At 49.6% G+C, this 18,516-nt stretch overlaps 1 protein-coding gene across 2 annotated transcripts in view; it reads left to right on the forward strand.

The window, feature by feature from the left end:
- Positions 1-18,516, forward strand: part of slit1a (slit homolog 1a (Drosophila)) — a 247,292-nt gene that overhangs the window by 157,004 nt on the left and 71,772 nt on the right. For both annotated transcript variants that reach the window (XM_068002018.1, XM_068002019.1), the window contains exons 10-15: positions 3,246-3,317; positions 7,248-7,319; positions 7,611-7,682; positions 8,586-8,729; positions 12,432-12,595; positions 15,361-15,384. In XM_068002018.1, the coding sequence (XP_067858119.1) occupies positions 3,246-3,317; positions 7,248-7,319; positions 7,611-7,682; positions 8,586-8,729; positions 12,432-12,595; positions 15,361-15,384 (548 nt within the window). The remainder of the gene's footprint in view (positions 1-3,245; positions 3,318-7,247; positions 7,320-7,610; positions 7,683-8,585; positions 8,730-12,431; positions 12,596-15,360; positions 15,385-18,516) is intronic.

Consider the following 18,516-nt stretch of genomic DNA (forward strand, 5'->3'; position numbering starts at 1 on the left):
GCCAGTTGGGCAAGTTCCTGGAGAATGGCTTGGCACGGGGAGGGGTGGGGGTTGTTCCTGATCCTGACACGAGACAGCAGCTCGACGAGTAACGGGAGGAAATTGGAAAAATAAATAATGTGACTCGTTCAATAGAAACAAGTGGAGTTGAAAATGGTCAATTTTACAGTGAGGGAGAGGGGGAGTAGCAGATAGAGTGGATGGTGGTAGGAGGGGAGTGGGAGTGAAGAATGGAGTGGGAGGGGTCGAGGAAGAGTGGGAGGGGATAAGGAAAAAGTGAAGGGGGACAGGAGAGGGAGTATGACAGGGAGTGGATGGGACAGGAGAGGGAGGATAACGGGAGTGGGAGGGACAGGAGAGGGAAGATGACAGGGAGTGGGAGGGACAGGAGAGGGAGGATGACAGGGAGTGGGAGGGACAGGAGAGGGAGGATAACGGGAGTGGGAGAGGCAGGAGAGGGAGGATGACAGGGAGTGGGAGGGACAGGAGAGGGAGGATAACGGGAGTGGGAGAGGCAGGAGAGGGAGGATGACAGGGAGTGGGAGGGACAGGAGAGGGAGGATGACAGGGAGTGGGAGGGACAGGAGAGGGAGGATGACAGGGAGTGGGAGGGACAGGAGAGGGAGGATGACAGGGAGTGGGAGGGGCAGGAGAGAGAGGATGACAGGGAGTGGGAGGGACAGGAGAGGGAGGATGACAGGGAGTGGGAGGGACAGGAGAGGGAGGATAACGGGAGTGGGAGGGACAGGAGAGGGAGGATGACAGGGAGTGGGAGGGACAGGAGAGGGAGGATAACGGGAGTGGGAGGGACAGGAGAGGGAGGATGACAGGGAGTGGGAGGGACAGGAGAGGGAGGATGACAGGGAGTGGGAGGGGCAGGAGAGGGAGGATGACAGGGAGTGGGAGGGACAGGAGAGGGAGGATGACAGGGAGTGGGAGGGACAGGAGAGGGAGGATGACAGGGAGTGGGAGGGACAGGAGAGGGAGGATAACGGGAGTGGGAGAGGCAGGAGAGGGAGGATGACAGGGAGTGGGAGGGACAGGAGAGGGAAGATGACAGGGAGTGGGAGGGACAGGAGAGAGAGGATGACAGGGAGTGGGAGGGACAGGAGAGGGAAGATGACAGGGAGTGGGAGGGACAGGAGAGGGAAGATGACAGGGAGTGGGAGGGACAGGAGAGGGAAGATGACAGGGAGTGGGAGGGACAGGAGAGAGAGGATGACAGGGAGTGGGAGGGGCAGGAGAGGGAGGATGACAGGGAGTGGGAGGGGCAGGAGAGGGAGGATGACAGGGAGTGGGAGGGACAGGAGAGGGAGGATGACAGGGAGTGGGAGGGACAGGAGAGAGAGGATGACAGGGAGTGGGAGAGGCAGGAGAGGGAGGATGACAGGGAGTGGATGGGACAGGAGAGGGAGGATAACGGGAGTGGGAGAGGCAGGAGAGGGAGGATGACAGGGAGTGGGAGGGACAGGAGAGGGAGGATAACGGGAGTGGGAGAGGCAGGAGAGGGAGGATGACAGGGAGTGGGAGGGATAGGAGAGGGAGGATAACGGGAGTGGGAGAGGCAGGAGAGGGAGGATGACAGGGAGTGGGAGGGACAGGAGAGGGAGGATGACAGGGAGTGGGAGGGATAGGAGAGGGAGGATGACAGGGAGTGGATGGGACAGGAGAGGGAAGATGACAGGGAGTGGGAGGGACAGGAGAGGGAGGATGACAGGGAGTGGGAGAGGCAGGAGAGGGAGGATGACAGGGAGTGGGAGGGACAGGAGAGGGAGGATGACAGGGAGTGGGAGGGACAGGAGAGAGAGGATGACAGGGAGTGGGAGAGGCAGGAGAGGGAGGATGACAGGGAGTGGGAGGGGCAGGAGAGGGAGGATGACAGGGAGTGGGAGGGGCAGGAGAGGGAGGATGACAGGGAGTGGGAGGGGCAGGAGAGGGAGGATGACAGGGAGTGGGAGGGACAGGAGAGGGAGGATAACGGGAGTGGGAGAGGCAGGAGAGGGAGGATGACAGGGAGTGGGAGGGACAGGAGAGGGAGGATGACAGGGAGTGGGAGGGACAGGAGAGGGAGGATGACAGGGAGTGGGAGGGACAGGAGAGGGAGGATAACGGGAGTGGGAGAGGCAGGAGAGGGAGGATGACAGGGAGTGGGAGGGACAGGAGAGGGAGGATGACAGGGAGTGGGAGGGACAGGAGAGGGAGGATAACGGGAGTGGGAGAGGCAGGAGAGGGAGGATGACAGGGAGTGGGAGGGACAGGAGAGGGAGGATAACGTGAGTGGGAGGGACAGGAGAGGGAGGATGACAGGGAGTGGGAGGGATAGGAGAGGGAGGATGACAGGGAGTGGGAGGGATAGGAGAGGGAGGATGACAGGGAGTGGGAGAGGCAGGAGAAGGAGGATGACAGGGAGTGGGAGAGGCAGCAGCAAGGGGTAGTTGTTGGGAGGCTTATTTCCCCCAGTGGTTGTAGTCCATATCTAGAGGCAGCAGAGTGATGGAGCGGGGACTGTGGAGATCAGACTCACTGTGCGTTTCGGCCTTGTCTCTTAAACGTTTTGTGTTCGCAATCTAACAAAAAGCTCAAGGAGAAAATCATTAAATTTGAAGGAGCAGGAGAGACTTCAAAAGCCGTGTTGTTCTCCTTGGAGCAGAGAAGGTTAAGGGGAGATTTAATAGAGGTGTTCAAAATCATTAGAGTTTTTGAGAAAGTAAATAGAGCAAAACTGTTTCCAGTGGCGGGAGGGTCAGTAACCAGAGGACACAGATTTAAGGTAATTGGCAAAAGAACCAGAGGGGAGATGAGGAGAATTTTTTTTTATGCAGCGAATTACTGCCTGAAAGGGCGGAGGAAGCAGATTCAATAGTAACTTTCAAGAGGGAATTATCCAGGTACTTGAAAAGGAGAAATTTGTAGGGCTATGGGGAGAGAGCAGGGGAAGTGGGACTATTTGGATAGCTCTTTCAAAGAGCCAGCACAGACATGATGGGCCAAACGGCCTCCTCCTGTGCTATGTGATTCTATGAAAATACTTTGAGTCGATTGTGTGGGAATGACTGGATGATGTTAATCTACCATCACTGGTATGAAATTCCCCCGTCTGCAGTTACCATAAACGGGTTACGGTCTGCGTTTGAATCTCAGTTAACAAACATCATGTTAAATGTTTGTGCGATAACATCACTGACAGTAACTTGCAGCCTCGTGTTTAGAATCACCCTCTTCGTTCTATTTCACTTTTATTCCAGACGACTGGAACAGAACGGAATCAAATCGGTTCCACCGGGAACGTTCACTCCGTATAAAAAGCTGCGCCGGATGTAAGTGACCTTCCACTTAACTTCTCATTCTTCTTCAACGACCTTCCTCTCAATTCAAAAACTAATATTTACAATTAGAACTTTCACCTTTCCAGCAAACGTGAACAAGTGTTATTTTAGTCCTAGATTGAACGCTCCCCAGATCAGGTACAGCACGGGTTAGATACAGAGTAAAGCTCCCTCCACACTGTCCCATCAAACACTCCCAGGGCAGCTACAGCACGGGTTAGATACAGAGTAAAGCTCCCTCTACACTGTCCCATCAAACACTCCCAGGGCAGGTACAGCACGGGTTAGATACAGAGTAAAGCTCCCTCCACACTGTCCCATCAAACACTCCCAGGGCAGGTACAGCACGGGTTAGATACAGAGTAAAGCTCCCTCTACACTGTCCCATCAAACACTCCCAGGGCAGGTACAGCACGGGTTAGATACAGAGTAAAGCTCCCTCTACACTGTCCCATCAAACACTCCCAGGGCAGGTACAGCACGGGTTAGACACAGAGTAAAGCTCCCTCTACACTGTCCCATCAAACACTCCCAGGGCAGGTACAGCACGGGTTAGACACAGAGTAAAGCTCCCTCTACACTGTCCCATCAATCACTCCCAGGGCAGGTACAGCACGGGTTAGATACAGAGTAAAGCTCCCTCCACACTGTCCCATCAAACACTCCCAGGGCAGGTACAGCACGGGTTAGATACAGAGTAAAGCTCCCTCTACACTGTCCCATCAATCACTCCTTATGTGGCTTGGTGTCAAATTGTTGTCTGACGATGCTCCTGTGAAGCGCCTTGGGACGTCTTACTATGTTAAAGGCGCTATATAAATGCAGATTGTTGTTGGAGGAACGTATTTCTAACTTGCTCCAAGAAGATGAATTATTTCGCCACACTATTACCTGAGGTCCAGAGAGAGCTACTGGGGCTTTAGGCCCAAAGTCGATGTGATTATTTTGTTCTCTCAAAGACCAGATCATTAAATTTTCAGGCACGAAAGCCTGATAAATGATAAATAGAATCAGGCAAGAGACAGAGAGATAAGGAGAGAGCACAGCAACCTCCATTCACGGACCGGTTACCATGGTGATTTGTGGGCAACAGGCTAATACTTTTGCTTCAGAGACTGCAGTTGTTCAGCAGACCATTGAAATTATTTTTTCTCTCTCTCTCGGGAGATGAATCCTTTTATTCTCTTATGTGCTCTTGGGTCTTCACAGATCATGTTTTAACCATACTTAGTTGACTGACCTGCTCCCAGACCTCAGTCTAGCATTTAGAAGACGAGGAAAGATATACTGGCCTTGGAGGGGGTGCAGCGCAGATTCACCAGAATGATACCGGGGCTTAAAGAGTTAATCTTTGAGCACAGGTTGCATAAACAAGGCTTGTATTCTCTTGAGTGTCGAAGGTTGAGGGGTGATCTGATCGAGGTGTTTAAAATGATAAAGGGATTCGACAGGGTAGATACAGAGAAACTATTTCCTCTGGTGGGGGGATCCAGAACAAGGCGGAATAATCTTAAAATTAGAGCTAGGCCGTTTAGGAGTGAAATCAGGAAGCATTTTTCCACACAACGGGTAGTAGAAATCTGGAACTCTTTCCCCCAAAAAGGCTGTTGATGCTGGGGGACAATCAGAGCTTTCAAGACTGATACCGATAGATTTTTGTTGGGTGCGGGGATCAGGGGACACGGAGCAAAGGCGGGTAAATGGAGTTGAGGTGTGGATCAGCCATGATCAAATTGAATGGTGGAACAGGTTCGAGGGGCCGAATGGCCTGTTCCTAAGTTCCCGTTACCGCCCTTTCGCACCCGCTAACTATTTTCTACACCAGGGTGCGGGGCATTATGCTCTTTTAAAGTTTCCCTCGCCTACCCCACCCCCTCTCCTGAAGTTACTGTGACACGGCTTCCAGTGCACTGCCAGTTTTGCTCTGGCACCTCAGCAGTAGTGCAGCGGGGCCCTGTGAGAAGCATTCCTATCCCGTCTCCCCCCCCCCACTACCACCGGCTCCACGTAAATCTAAGTTTAAATTTTTAAAAAACGAACTGACCTTTGTTCTGCAGCGGCCTCCCTTTAAGGGTCAGCCCACTGAGGGATTGCAAAAGCCAGTCAGACCCCTGCTCCGCCTAGTTTCTCCACCCAAACTTTTGCAGGAGGGGGGGGGGGGTCCTGAAACGGGCGCAGGACCATTCTTTGCGTGTTTAGATTGGTTCCAACGGTAAGAACAGCAAATACCAATTTGGCGGTGGGTCAGAGAATCGAGCCAATTTCATCCCCCTCCCCCTCAGTGTCACTCCGGGGGCCGTCACAGTGACAGCAAGGGCCGACTCGACCTGCGACCTGCCCTGCCATTGTTAGCCGAATAAAATCCGGTCCGAGGCCTGTCTTCCGGGTAACGTTTGTCAGGCCAAAAGACAAAATTTAAAAAAAAAACCAACAGTTATGCGGAGAGGCTGGAGAAGCTGGGGTTGTCCTCCTTAGAGCAGAGAAGGTTAAGAGGAGATTTGGTCGAGGCGTTCAAAATTATGAAAGGTTCTGATAGAGTAAATAAGGAGAAACTGTTTCCAGTGGCAGGAGGGTCGGTAACCAGAGGACGCAGATTTAAGGTGATCGGCAAAAGAACCAGAGACGACATGAGGGAACGTTATTTTACGCAACGAGATCTGGAACGCGCTGCCTGAAAGGGCGGAAACAGATTCAATAATAACTTTCAAAAAGGAATTGGATAAATACCTGAAGGGGAAAAATTTACTGGGCTATGGGAAAAGAATGGGGGGGTGTGGATTGCTCTTTCAAAGAGCCGGCACAGGCACGATGGGCCGAATGGCCTCCTTCTGTGCTGCATCAAACTATGAAACAACCTGCACTTGACTGCTCCTTACTCGAGCAAATCTAATCTCCCCTCATGAATATTTGATACCTCGTGTAAAAAACTAACTTATGCTGGCCACTGATTGAGTTCTTCTGGCGCCATCTCTCCCCTCTCTCCTCGGTTACCATCTGTTAGATTAAGGGGCAGCAGAAGGAAGGCCTTTAACACCTCGACTATCCCTCCCCCAAAAGCCTGGGGCCAATTTAAACGACAAACAACAAATCTAACCCAAAGTACCTATCTGCGATTTTTATTCATTCTGGGGAATGTGGGCGTCACTGGCAAGGCCGGCATTTATTGCCTGTCCCTGGCTGCCCTGCGAAGGTGGTGGTGGGCCTTTTTCTTAAAGCGTTTTGATGCAAGCCTCTTCAGTCAAGAGTTAACCACATTGGTGTGGGACTGGAGTCGCATATCAGCTCACCACAGATCGGGTGCCTTCCCAGTCTGTATGCCTCAGTACCATCTCAGGCGCTCTATTTACTAGAGGAGTCACTTGGGGCTCGCTTTGTTGTGTCTAATTAAGTACGGATCCACTGGCCTGGATGGAGGCAGCTGCAACAACACTCAAGAAGCTCGACACCATCCAGGACAAAGCAGTCTGCTGGATCGGCAGCCCATCCACCACCCTAAACATTCACTCCCTTCACCACCAGCGCACAGTGGCTGCAGTGTGTACCATCCACAGGATGCACTGCAGCAACTCGCCAAGGCTTCTTCATCAGCACCTCCCAAACCCGCGACCTCTACCACCTAGACGCATGGGAACACTACCACCTGCACGTTCCCCTCCAAGTCACACACCATCCCGACTTGGAAATATATCGCCGTTCCTTCATCGTCGCTGGGTCAAAATCCTGGAACTCCCTTCCTAACAGCACTGTGGGAGAACCTTCACCACACGGACTGCAGCGGTTCAAGAAGGCGGCTCACCACCACCTTCTCAAGGGGCAACTAGGGATGGGCAATAAATGGCGGCCTCGCCAGCGACGCCCACATCCCCAGAATGAATATATGAAAAAAATGGAGAATCCTAAAGCCTTTCTCTTCTCTTCCAGAGACCTCAGCAACAACCAGATCGCTGAGATTGCACCTGATGCGTTCCAGGGGCTGCGATCACTCAATTCTCTGTGAGTATTCGTCAGTTGAGGGGTGGGGGAGGGACATAAAACTTAAAATAAAAAGGACATTTCATGCTGTCGTTCGATTCGCACTGACACGCACTCATCTAATAGGTATCTATTAGGGGGCCAATTTCCGAGGGGCCTGAAACTCGTGCCCATCGCAGCGCACCCACGATAGGCGGGGGGGGCGAGGTGTGGGCCCTCGGAAAATAACCTCCCTCCCACTTCCCCCCGCCCCCCCCCCCCCACGTTGTTGTATTCCTGTCTTTAAAATTCCTTTCCCTCCTCTACTTCCAGGGTCCTGTACGGGAACAAAATCAGTGAGCTTCCGGAAGGAGTGTTTGACGGACTCTACGCTCTGCAGCTCCTGTGAGTTTGGCGTCTTCAAACAGGGGCGACGAAAAACGTCACCGTTCATAAGATTTCGGGGGGAGATGGTCGGGGGGGGTGGGGGGAAATCCATGCGTTGAAATTTTGAGGCCTCCTGCCCGGCGGTAAGAAGTCGGGGGGGTGGGTGGGGGGGGTTGCAGGGTTTCCTGAAAATATCCGGGCAATGCCATCGCTTTGGCCGCGGCCAATGTTCCCTGGGTCTGGTGCTGGTCATCCAGGGGAGGGGCATTCCCTCAACCCCTCCCCGAGTCAGGTGGGTTAGGCCCATTTGAAATGGGTATTGAGGTCCGATGACATATGCAGGAAATGCGGCAGCCAATTTGTGCACAGCAAGGTCCCACAAGCAGCAATGAGATAATGACCAAATCGTCTGTTTTAGTGATGTTGGTTGAGGGATAAATATTGGCCCAGGACACCGGGGAGAACTCCCCTGCTCTTCTTCGAAATAGCGGCCGTGGGATCTTTTACACCCACCTGAGAGGGCAGATGGGGCCTCGGTTTAACATCTCATCCGAGAGGACGGCACCTCTGACCGTGCAGCACTCCCTCAGTACTGACACTAGGAGGGTCAGCTTGGATCCTGTGCTTAGGTCTCTGGAGTGGGACTTGACCCCGTGACCTTCTGACTCAAGAGTGTTACCCACTGAGCCATGGCTGGCACTTACAATAAAAGGAGCATTGGTTACACCTGCAGCTCAAGTTACAAACTCGGGCCCTACTGCAATTTCAGTGTAACTCTTTGTTGTTGAGGCGTGTTTTCTTGTTACGACGCAAGAACAAACCTCAAAATAGCTGCTCAGGAATCCAAATATTTGCCTGATAGATTTCCACTGCTTGGCCTGTCCAAGCCTCTGTGATGATGTCACTTCCTCTTTTCCTTAGGCTTTTGAACGCCAACAAAATCAACTGCATTCGAGCAGATGCGTTTCAGGATCTGCAAAACCTCAGCCTCCTCTCTCTGTATGACAACAAGATCCAGACACTGGCCAAGGGAACCTTCACCTCTCTCCGAGCCATCCAGACGCTGTATGTACATGCAACTATCTTACTTTTCATAATGTGGAGATGCCGGTGATGGACTGGGGTTGACAATTGTAAACAATTTTACAACACCAAGTTATAGTCCAGCAATTTTATTTTAAATTCACAAGCTTTCGGAGGCTTCCCCCTTCGTCAGGTGAACGATGTGAAATGAAATCCTCGAAATGAAATCGCATTTATAATTCACAGAACAATGCTTGGTGAGTACAGACAGTTTTTTCAACTGCCCGTTGCCAAGGCAATCAGTGTGCAGACAGACAGGTGTTACCTGCCAGGTCTCACAGAATATACAAATCACCAAAAAAAAAACAACAAACAAAAAAAAACAGAGATAGAGAGGTAGAAACATAGAAAAGACAGCAACTGACCCGTTATATTAAAAACAGATAACATTTGTTCGCTGGTGGGGTTACGTGTAGCGTGACATGAACCCAAGATCCCGGTTGAGGCCGTCCTCATGGGTGCGGAACTTGGCTATCAATTTCTGCTCGACGATTTTGCGTTGTCGTGTGTCTCGAAGGCCGCCTTGGAGAACGCTTACCCGAAGGTCGGTGGATGAATGTCCATGACTGCTGAAGTGTTCCCCGACTGGGAGGGAACCCTCCTGTTTGGCGATTGTTGCGCGGTGTCCGTTCATCCGTTGTCGCAGCGTCTGCATGGTCTCGCCAATGTACCATGCTCTGGGGCATCCTTTCCTGCAACGTATGAGGTAGACAACGTTGGCCGAGTCACAGGAGTATGAACCATGCACCTGGTGGGTGGTGTCCTCTCGTGTGATGGTGGTATCTGTGTCGATGATCTGGCATGTCTTGCAGAGGTTACCGTGGCAGGGTTGTGTGGTGTCGTGGACGCTGTTCTCTTGAAAGCTAGGTAATTTGCTGCGAACGATGGTCTGTTTGAGGTTGGGTGACTGTTTAAAGGCGAGTAGTGGAGGTGTGGGGATGGCCATAGCGAGGTGTTTGTCCTCATTGATGACATGTTGAAGGCTGCGGAGAACATGGCGTAGTTTCTCCGCTCCGGGGAAGTACTGGACGACAAAGGGTACTCTGTTGGTTGCGTCCCGTGTTAGTCTCCTGAGGAGGTCTATGCGATTTTTTGCTGTGGCCCGTCGGAACTGTCGATCGATGAGTCGAGCGTCATATCCCGTTCTTACTAGGGCGTCTTTCAGCGTCTGTAGGTGTCCATCACGTTCCTCCTCGTCTGAGCAGACCCTGTGTATTCGCAGGGCCTGTCCATAGGGGATGGCCTCTTTGACGTGGTTAGGGTGGAAGCTGGAAAAGTGGAGCATCGTGAGGTTGTCCGTGGGCTTGCGGTAGAGTGAGGTGCTGAGGTGCCCGTCTTTGATGGAGATTCGTGTGTCCAAGAAAGAAACTGATTCTGAGGAGTAGTCCATGGTGAGCTTGATGGTGGGATGGAACTTGTTGATGTTATCGTGTAGTCTCTTTAGTGATTCCTTGCCGTGGGTCCATAGAAAGAAAATGTCGTCGATGTATCTGGTGTATAGTGTTGGTTGGAGGTCTTGTGCAGTGAAGAAGTCCTGCTCGAACTTGTGCATGAAAATGTTGGCGTATTGGGGTGCGAATTTGGTCCCCATGGCTGTTCCGTGTGTTTGGGTAAAGAACTGGTTATCGAAGGTGAAGACATTGTGATCCAGGATGAAACGGATGAGTTGTAGGATGGCGTCTGGAGATTGGCTGTTGTTGGTGTTGAGTATTGATGCTGTCGCAGCGATGCCGTCATCGTGGGGGATACTGGTGTAGAGTGCCGAGACGTCCATCGTGGTGAGAAGTGTGAACACTTTGATAGCCAAGTTCCGCACCCATGAGGACGGCCTCAACCGGGATCTTGGGTTCATGTCACGCTACACGTTACCCCACCAGCGAACAAATGTTATCTGTTTTTAATATAACGGGTCAGTTGCTGTCATTTCTATGTTTCTACCTCTCTATCTCTGTTTTTTTTTGTTTGTTGTTTTTTTTTTGGTGATTTGTATATTCTGTGAGACCTGGCAGGTAACACCTGTCTGTCTGCACACTGATTGCCTTGGCAACGGGCAGTTGAAAAAACTGTCTGTACTCACCAAGCATTGTTCTGTGAATTATAAATGCGATTTCATTTCGAGGATTTCATTTCACATCGTTCACCTGACGAAGGGGGAAGCCTCCGAAAGCTTGTGAATTTAAAATAAAATTGCTGGACTATAACTTGGTGTTGTAAAATTGTTTACTTTTCATAGACTGTGGAGCTTTTTTTATTCATACCTGTAGTCTACTGAATTTCAGTCTTTACAATCCACTTCAAATGATCCAAAGACCGTTTGTATAGAATCCCAATGGACCAAACCCCTTCACTCACTCCCACCGTACAGAATCCCAATGGACCAAACCCCTTCACTCACTCCCACCGTACAGAATCCCAACTAGACCAAACCCCTTCACTCACTCCCACTGCATAGAATCCCAACTGGACCAAACCCCTTCACTCACTCCCACTGCATAGAATCCCAACTGGACCAAACCCCTTCACTCACTCCCACTGCATAGAATCCCAACTGGACCAAACCCCTTCACTCACTCCCACCGTACAGAATCCCAATGGACCAAACCCCTTCACTCACTCCCACTGTATAGAATCCCAATGGACCAAACCCCTTCACTCACTCCCACTGTATAGAATCCCAATGGACCAAAACCCTTCCCATTTACTCCTATTGTATCGAATCCCAATGGACCAAAACCCTTCCCATTTACTCCCATTGTATGAGAACCAAATTTCCTACTTTTTTTTAGCTCCTTTTCCATGATAGTTGTTACAATGAGGAATTTTTCCCAGGTCAACACTATGAATCCTTTTCATAATCTTCAACACTTCCATGAGGCCGCCTTTTCCAATGAAAATGAGCCTGACCTCCTCAACCTTTCCTCATATCCTCACTTCCTTAAATTCCTAATACCCAGAGTCATACTGGTTGCAATCCTCTTTATGGGAACAAAAGCTTGAATTTATATAGTCCCTATAAAGTATAGAAATGCCCCAAACGACAAATAGATGTAAAGAAAATGCACACTGAGCCAGGAAGAGAGAGACTAGGCCGGGTGACGAGAAGTTTGATCAAAGAGATGGGTCCCGAGGAGGTGGAACAGTTTAGGGCAGCAGGTGGATAGAATTCTGAAGAAAAGCCTCTCCAGGGCGTCTCCTAAATTGGGGGTGTATTGTGTCTAGTTCATGTTTAGTGTTGGCTTGTAGGGCTCGGGGCAATGAATTAATGATGGGTAACATCCCAAGAGGTGACCTGATAGAGATCTTTAAGATTATGAAGGGGTTCGATAGGGTAGATGTAGGGAAGATGTTTCCACTTGTGGGGGGAGACCTAAACTAGGGGTCATAAATATGATAGTCACTAATAAATTCAATAAGGAATTCAGGAGAAACTCCTTTATCCAACTCGCTACCACATGGAGCAGTTGAGGTGAACAGCATAGATACATTTAAGGGGAAGCTAGATAAGTACATGAAGGAGAAAGGAATAGAAGGTTATGCTGATAGGGTTAGATGAAAAAGGGTGGGAGGAGGCTCATGTGGAGCACAAACACTGGCCTAGACCTGTTGGGCCGAATGGCCTGTTTCTGTGCTGTAAATTCTATGTAATATCATCTCTGTCTTGGTTCTCTCCCCCCCCGTCCCAAGGCACTTAGCCCAAAACCCCTTCATCTGCGACTGCCACCTCAAATGGCTTGCCGACTACCTTCGTTCCAATCCCATCGAGACCAGCGGGGCCCGCTGTGCCAGTCCGCGACGCTTGGCAAATAAAAGGATCGGGCAGATCAAAAGCAAAAAGTTCCGGTGCTCAGGTATCGTATAACTTGATGTTGTTTGAAGATGCAACGTGGACAAGAACCTCAAGGTGTCTCAACGTCTGTGGGCTGTGAGGACCAGCCCCCAGACGTACCATGGGTACGGTGGTGGAGTGGTTATATTACTGGACCAGTAATCCAGAGGCCTAGACCAGCAATCTAGCTGAACGTGAGTTCAAATCCCACTGTGGCTATTTGAGAATTTGAAGTCAGTTTAAACAACCTGGAAATTAAAAGCTGGGATCAGTAAAAATGACTATGAAGCTGTCGGATTGTCATAAACACCCAACCGATTCACTAATGTCCCTTTAGGGAAGGAAACCTGCCGTCCTTACCCGGTCTGGGCCTATATGTGACTCCAGTCCCACACCAATGTGGTTGACTCTTAACTGCTCTCTGAAGTGGTTTAGCAAGACACACAGTCCTATCAAACGGCTGCAGTGGTTCAAGAAGAAGGCCCACCACCACCTTCTCAGGGCAATAAATGTCGGCTTTGCCAGCGATGCCCACATCCCGAGAATGAATTTGTCAAAAAGGACCACGTTACCTTCTGACATGGTCAGAGTGGGACTAGCTGGATTGCTCTTGCATAGAGCCTGCACGGACTCGATGGGCTGAATGGCCTCCTTCCGTGCTGTAACCTTACTATGGGGCACAGTGAGATCTTTGCCTTGGAATTTTTCCGTGGAAATATTAACACAAATAGAATTGGGGTGCCTCGGCTTTGAGGGTTCGGATTACAAGGACTTGGAGACTGCATTTGACCCTCGATCTAATGTATCAGGCATTTGACGATACCATTAGGCAGGTGTTTGTGAGAGTGGTTGTTTCTGCATGAACAATTTGAAGTGAGAACTGTTAATGGAATGTTGGCCTTTATCTCAAAGGGGCTGGAATACAAAGGACTGGAAGTTATATTTCAGTTATATAAAGCTCTGGTCAGGCCCCATCTGGAGATACTGCGTTCAGTTATGGGCACCTCATCTCAGGAAGGATATATTGGCCTTGGAGGGGTTGCAGCACAGATTCACCAGAATGATACCAGGGCTTAAAGGATTAAATTATGAGGTCAGGTTGCATAGACTAGGCTTGTATTCCCTTGAGTTTAGAAGATTAAGGGGTGATCTAATTGAGGTGTTTAAGATGATTAAAGGATTTGATAGGGTAGATAGAGAGAAACTATTTCCTCTGGTGGGAGGAGTCTAGAACAAGGGGGCACAACATTAAAATTAGAGCCAGGCCAATCAGGGGTGATGTCAGGAAGCACTTCTTCACACAAAGGGGAGTGGAAATCTGGAACTCTCTCCCCCAAAAAGCTGTCGAGGATGGGGGTCAATTGAAAATTTCAAAACTGAGATTGATAGATTTTTGTTAGGCAAGGGTATTAAGGGATATGGAACCAAGGCAGGTAGATGGAGTTAAGATACAGATCAGCCATGATCTAATTGAATGGCGGAACAGACTCGAGGGGCTGAATGGTCAACTCTTCTTCCTATGTAATAATATTCTAACCTCTTCCATTTGATTCCTTAGCTTGCGAACACTAAGCGTTCAGATGGAATTTCTTGTCTGTTGTTTTAACAATGGTGTTCGTCCATTTAATTTGAGGAAGGACTTAAACAAAATTGGCAAATGGACTGAGAATTCTGGCAGATGAAATTCAATACAGATTACAACAACAACAATGTGCATTTATATAGCGCCTTTAATGTCGTAAAACGTCCCAAGACACTTCACCAGACAAAAAATTGACACTGAGCCAAAGAAGGAGACATTAGGACAGTTGAGCAAAAGCTTGGTCAAAGGGTAGGTTTTAAGGAGGAGAAAGAGGTAGAGAGGTTTAGGGAGGGAATCCCAGAGTTTAGGGCCTCGATGGCTGAAAGCACGGCCGCCAATGGTGGTGTGACGGAAGGGGGAGATGGTCAAGAGGCCAGAGTTGGGGGAAATGCAGAGATCTCGAAGGGTTATAGGGCTGGATGAGGTTACAGAGATAGGGAGGGGCGAGGCCATGGAGGGATGAGAATTTTAAAATGGAGGCGTTGGGGGACCGGGAGCCAGTGTCGGTCAACGAGCACAGGGGGTGATGGGAGAACGGGACTTGGCGCGAGTTCAAGATGTTATACATTGCCCCCTCGTTGTTTCTTCCATTCATTCATGAACGGTGTTGAATTAACTTGCGGAGAGGCTGGACGAGATCTGGGAGTGAGAGTAGATTTAATACCTGGAATTGTCTTTTAGGCCGGGTCACGGGACACGAACTTTGGAATCATTCAAGAGCCAGTTTCGACCCTGAGATTGGTTTGGAGGGTGGGGGGGTGGAATCATAGGTTTCTACAGAAGGATGATCTAGACGGGGACAATTGGCCTGTCTCAGCTCTGCTTACCTGTGATCATTGTGGGTTAATGCCTCTGGAAATAGCAAATAAAGCAATTTGATAAAAAGCTGTTAATCATTTGGACAGTAATATTTATGTTGTGCACTTATGACATGAAATGACCTTTAGGTCTTTAAGCACTCGCCCCGCTTTTATTTGCTCAACTCAGCCCCTGTACTCACCTTTCCTCCCCCCTCCACTTCCTGGGAGAGTCACGAAAATAAGCAGAGACCCAAAGCCAACTCAGGAATCCTCCGTGCGGTATAATTCAAGGCTTCAGCTTGTGGCTTTGTGTCTGGGCAGAGGTTTGACTGCGTGGAGCGGAGGTAACGAGGGCGTGTGTGCACTTTCTCACAGGGTAACAGTTTTCTATCTTTTCCTCCACAGCAAAAGAACAGTATTTCATCCCAGGTAAGAGACACTCAGGTTCAACGCATTGGTGCCGAATATTGAATCAATCTGCTGTGCAGAGATTGTTCTGTCGATCGTCTCTGACACTCCTTGAGCTGATTATCAGGGGACCTGACAGTAAGCGGTGCTGATCTGAGTTCCCCTCTCGTCAGATGTTTGACTTTGGTAGGTGTGTGAGGGTGATGTTTTCAGTGACTGAAGCAGCTCCATCTCTCACACCAGACAGATTTAGAGAGAAGAAGAAAGACTTGCATTTATATAGCGCCTTTCACCACCTCAGGACATCCCAAAGCGCTTTACAGCCAATGAAGTACTTTTGAAGTGTAGTCACTGTTGTAATGTAGGAAATGCAGCAGCCAATTTGCACACAGCAAGATCCCACAAACAGCAATGTGAGAATGACCAGATAATCTGTTTTTTAGTGATATTGGTTGAGGGATAAATATTGGCCAGGACACCAGGACGAACTCCCCTGCTCTTCTTTGAAATAGTGCCTTGGGATCTTTTTACATCCACCTGAGAGGGCGGACAGGGCCTCAGTTTAACTTCTCATCCGAAAGACGGTACCTGCGACAGTGCAGCACTCCCTCAGTACTGTACTGGGAGTGTCAGCCTGGATTATGTGCTTAGGTCTCTGGAGTGGGGCTTAAACTCATGATCTTCTTGAGTCAGAGGCAATAGTGCTGCCCACTGAGCCACGGCTGACAACTCAATTAAGGAAGTTTGCTATCTCTAGAACTGAATGCTATAATGAATGGTGTGGCTCATGATTGACCTGAAGGACTGAGAGCATACGTTAACACCTACAGCCCCTCACACGCAGTTACTGATCTCAGCTGAGGTTTCCCACTCCTCACTGATGTGCAGTTGCCCGTACTGAAATCTACATCCGGTGAAGGCAAGATTGGGTTAATCTGAGACACCTCGCATTGGTCGACCAGCTCTTATTGTCTGGTTTTACTTGGGCGACTTGGGTGGGGTTCCTAGGGGCCAGTCAACACCCACACAGTCAGCACTTCCAGGAGAGGAGAAGAGAAACTAAATAAATTGATGAAAGTCGAGAATTCGGTGCTGATGGTAGGAGCAGGCTTCCTTTAAATCAAGGGTTAGATACAGAGTAAAGCTCCCTCTACACTGTCCCATCGAACACTCCCAGGGCAGGTACAGCACGGGTTAGATACAGAGTAAAGCTCCCTCTACACCGTCCCATCAAACACTGCCAGGGCAGGTACAGCACGGGTTAGATACAGAGTAAAGCTCCCTCTACACTGTCCCATCAAACACTCCCAGGGCAGGTACAGCACGGGTTAGATACAGAGTAAAGCTCCCTCTACACTGTCCCATCAAACACTCCCAGGGCAGGTACAGCACGGGTTAGATACAGAGTAAAGCTCCCTCTACACTGTCCCATCAAACACTCCCAGGGCAGGTACAGCACGGGTTAGATACAGAGTATCTGTTAGATTTGTAACTCAGAAGTGAATTTAGAGCCAGTGACTGAGCAAAACTGCCAGTTTGGTGCTGACTTGTGGGCAGTTTTGTTACATGGACCCAAGCCCTTCAAGAACTGCCCCAAACTCAATTCACAGAGGACCCAACACAGCCACCAGAGAGACAACTTCCATCCAATCAATCTGAGCTGGAATTCAATCTAAGCCCCAGAGCTCAAAGAATCAGGTCACTAATAAATCCAATAGGGAATTCAGGAGAAACTTCTTTACTCAAAGAGTGGTTAGAATGTTGGAACTCACTACCACAAGGAATAGTTGAGGTGAATAGCATAGAGGCATTTAAGGAGAAGCTAGATAAACACATGAGGGAGAAAGGAATAGAAGGATATCCTGATGAGGTTAGATGAAGTAGGGAGGGAGGAGGCTCGTGTGGAGCATATAAACTCCAACGGAGACTGTTGGGCTGAATGGCCTGTTTCTGTGCGGTGCATTCAATGTAATTCTATGTAAGGTTCAGACTGATGGCACCAGTCAGCCCTCTTTTCATTATCAATTAGCATCTCCATTCCATTATGATTGGGTCAAAGGTAAAGTTTAAAGAGTAGTTAAAGGGCTACGATCAGAGACCCTACCCGCTCTGTGTTTCCTTCTCATAGTTTATTTTGATACAGCACAGAAGGAGGCCATTCGGCCCATTGTGCCTGTGCCGGCTCTTTGAAAGAGCCATCCAATTAGTCCCACTCCCCTGCTCTTTCCCCAAAGCCCTGCAAATTTTTCTCCTTCAAGTATTTATCCAATTCCCTTTTGAAAGTTATTCTTGAATCTGTTTCCACCGTCCTTTCAGGCAGCGCATTCCAGATCATAACAACTCACTGCCTAAAGAAATGTTCCCTCGTGTCGCCTCTGGTTCTTTTGCCGATCACCTTAAATCTGTGTCCTCTGGTTACCGGCCCTCCTGCCACTGGAGACAGTTTCTCCTTATTTACTCTATCAAAACCCCTCATGATTTTGAACACCTCGATCAAATCTCCCCTTAACCTTCTCTGCTGTAAGGAGAACAACCCCAGCTTCTCCAGTCTCTCCACATAACTCTTGTTTTTTTTAAAATTTTGTCTTTTGGCCTGACAAAAGTTACCCGGACGACAGGCCTCGGACCGGATTGTATTTGGCTAACTCTTTACTTGGGTGGGTGTTTGTTTCTCTCGCTCTCCTCGCCTTTTTCTCTCCTGTGGGATTTTCCATTGTGCTTGATCTAACCATGTGATCGAGGTGGAAGTTAAAAAAACATGGTTCCGTCAAGCATGGCGGCAAGTCCTACAAAAACCTGCAGCGCGTCACAACAACAACAACTTGCATTTAGATCGCGCCTTTAACCTAGTAAAACGTCCCAAGGCGCTTCACAGGAACATAAACCAGACACCAATTTGACACCGAGCCACGTAAGGAGACATTAGGACAGGTGACCAAAAGCTCGGTCAAAGAGGTAGGTTTTAAGGAGCGCCTGAAAGGAGGAGAGAGAGGCCGGAGAGGTTTAGGGAGGGAATTCCAGATCTCAGGGCCCGGGCAGCTGAAGGCACGGCCGCCAGTGGTGGAGAGATGGAAATCAGGAATGCGCAAGAGGCCAGAACTGGAGGTGCGCAGAGATCTTGGAGGGTTGTAGGGGCTGGAGGAGGTTACAGAG

The sequence above is a fragment of the Heptranchias perlo genome, chromosome 21 (assembly GCF_035084215.1).
Source record: "Heptranchias perlo isolate sHepPer1 chromosome 21, sHepPer1.hap1, whole genome shotgun sequence".
Taxonomy (NCBI): Eukaryota; Metazoa; Chordata; class Chondrichthyes; order Hexanchiformes; family Hexanchidae; genus Heptranchias; species Heptranchias perlo.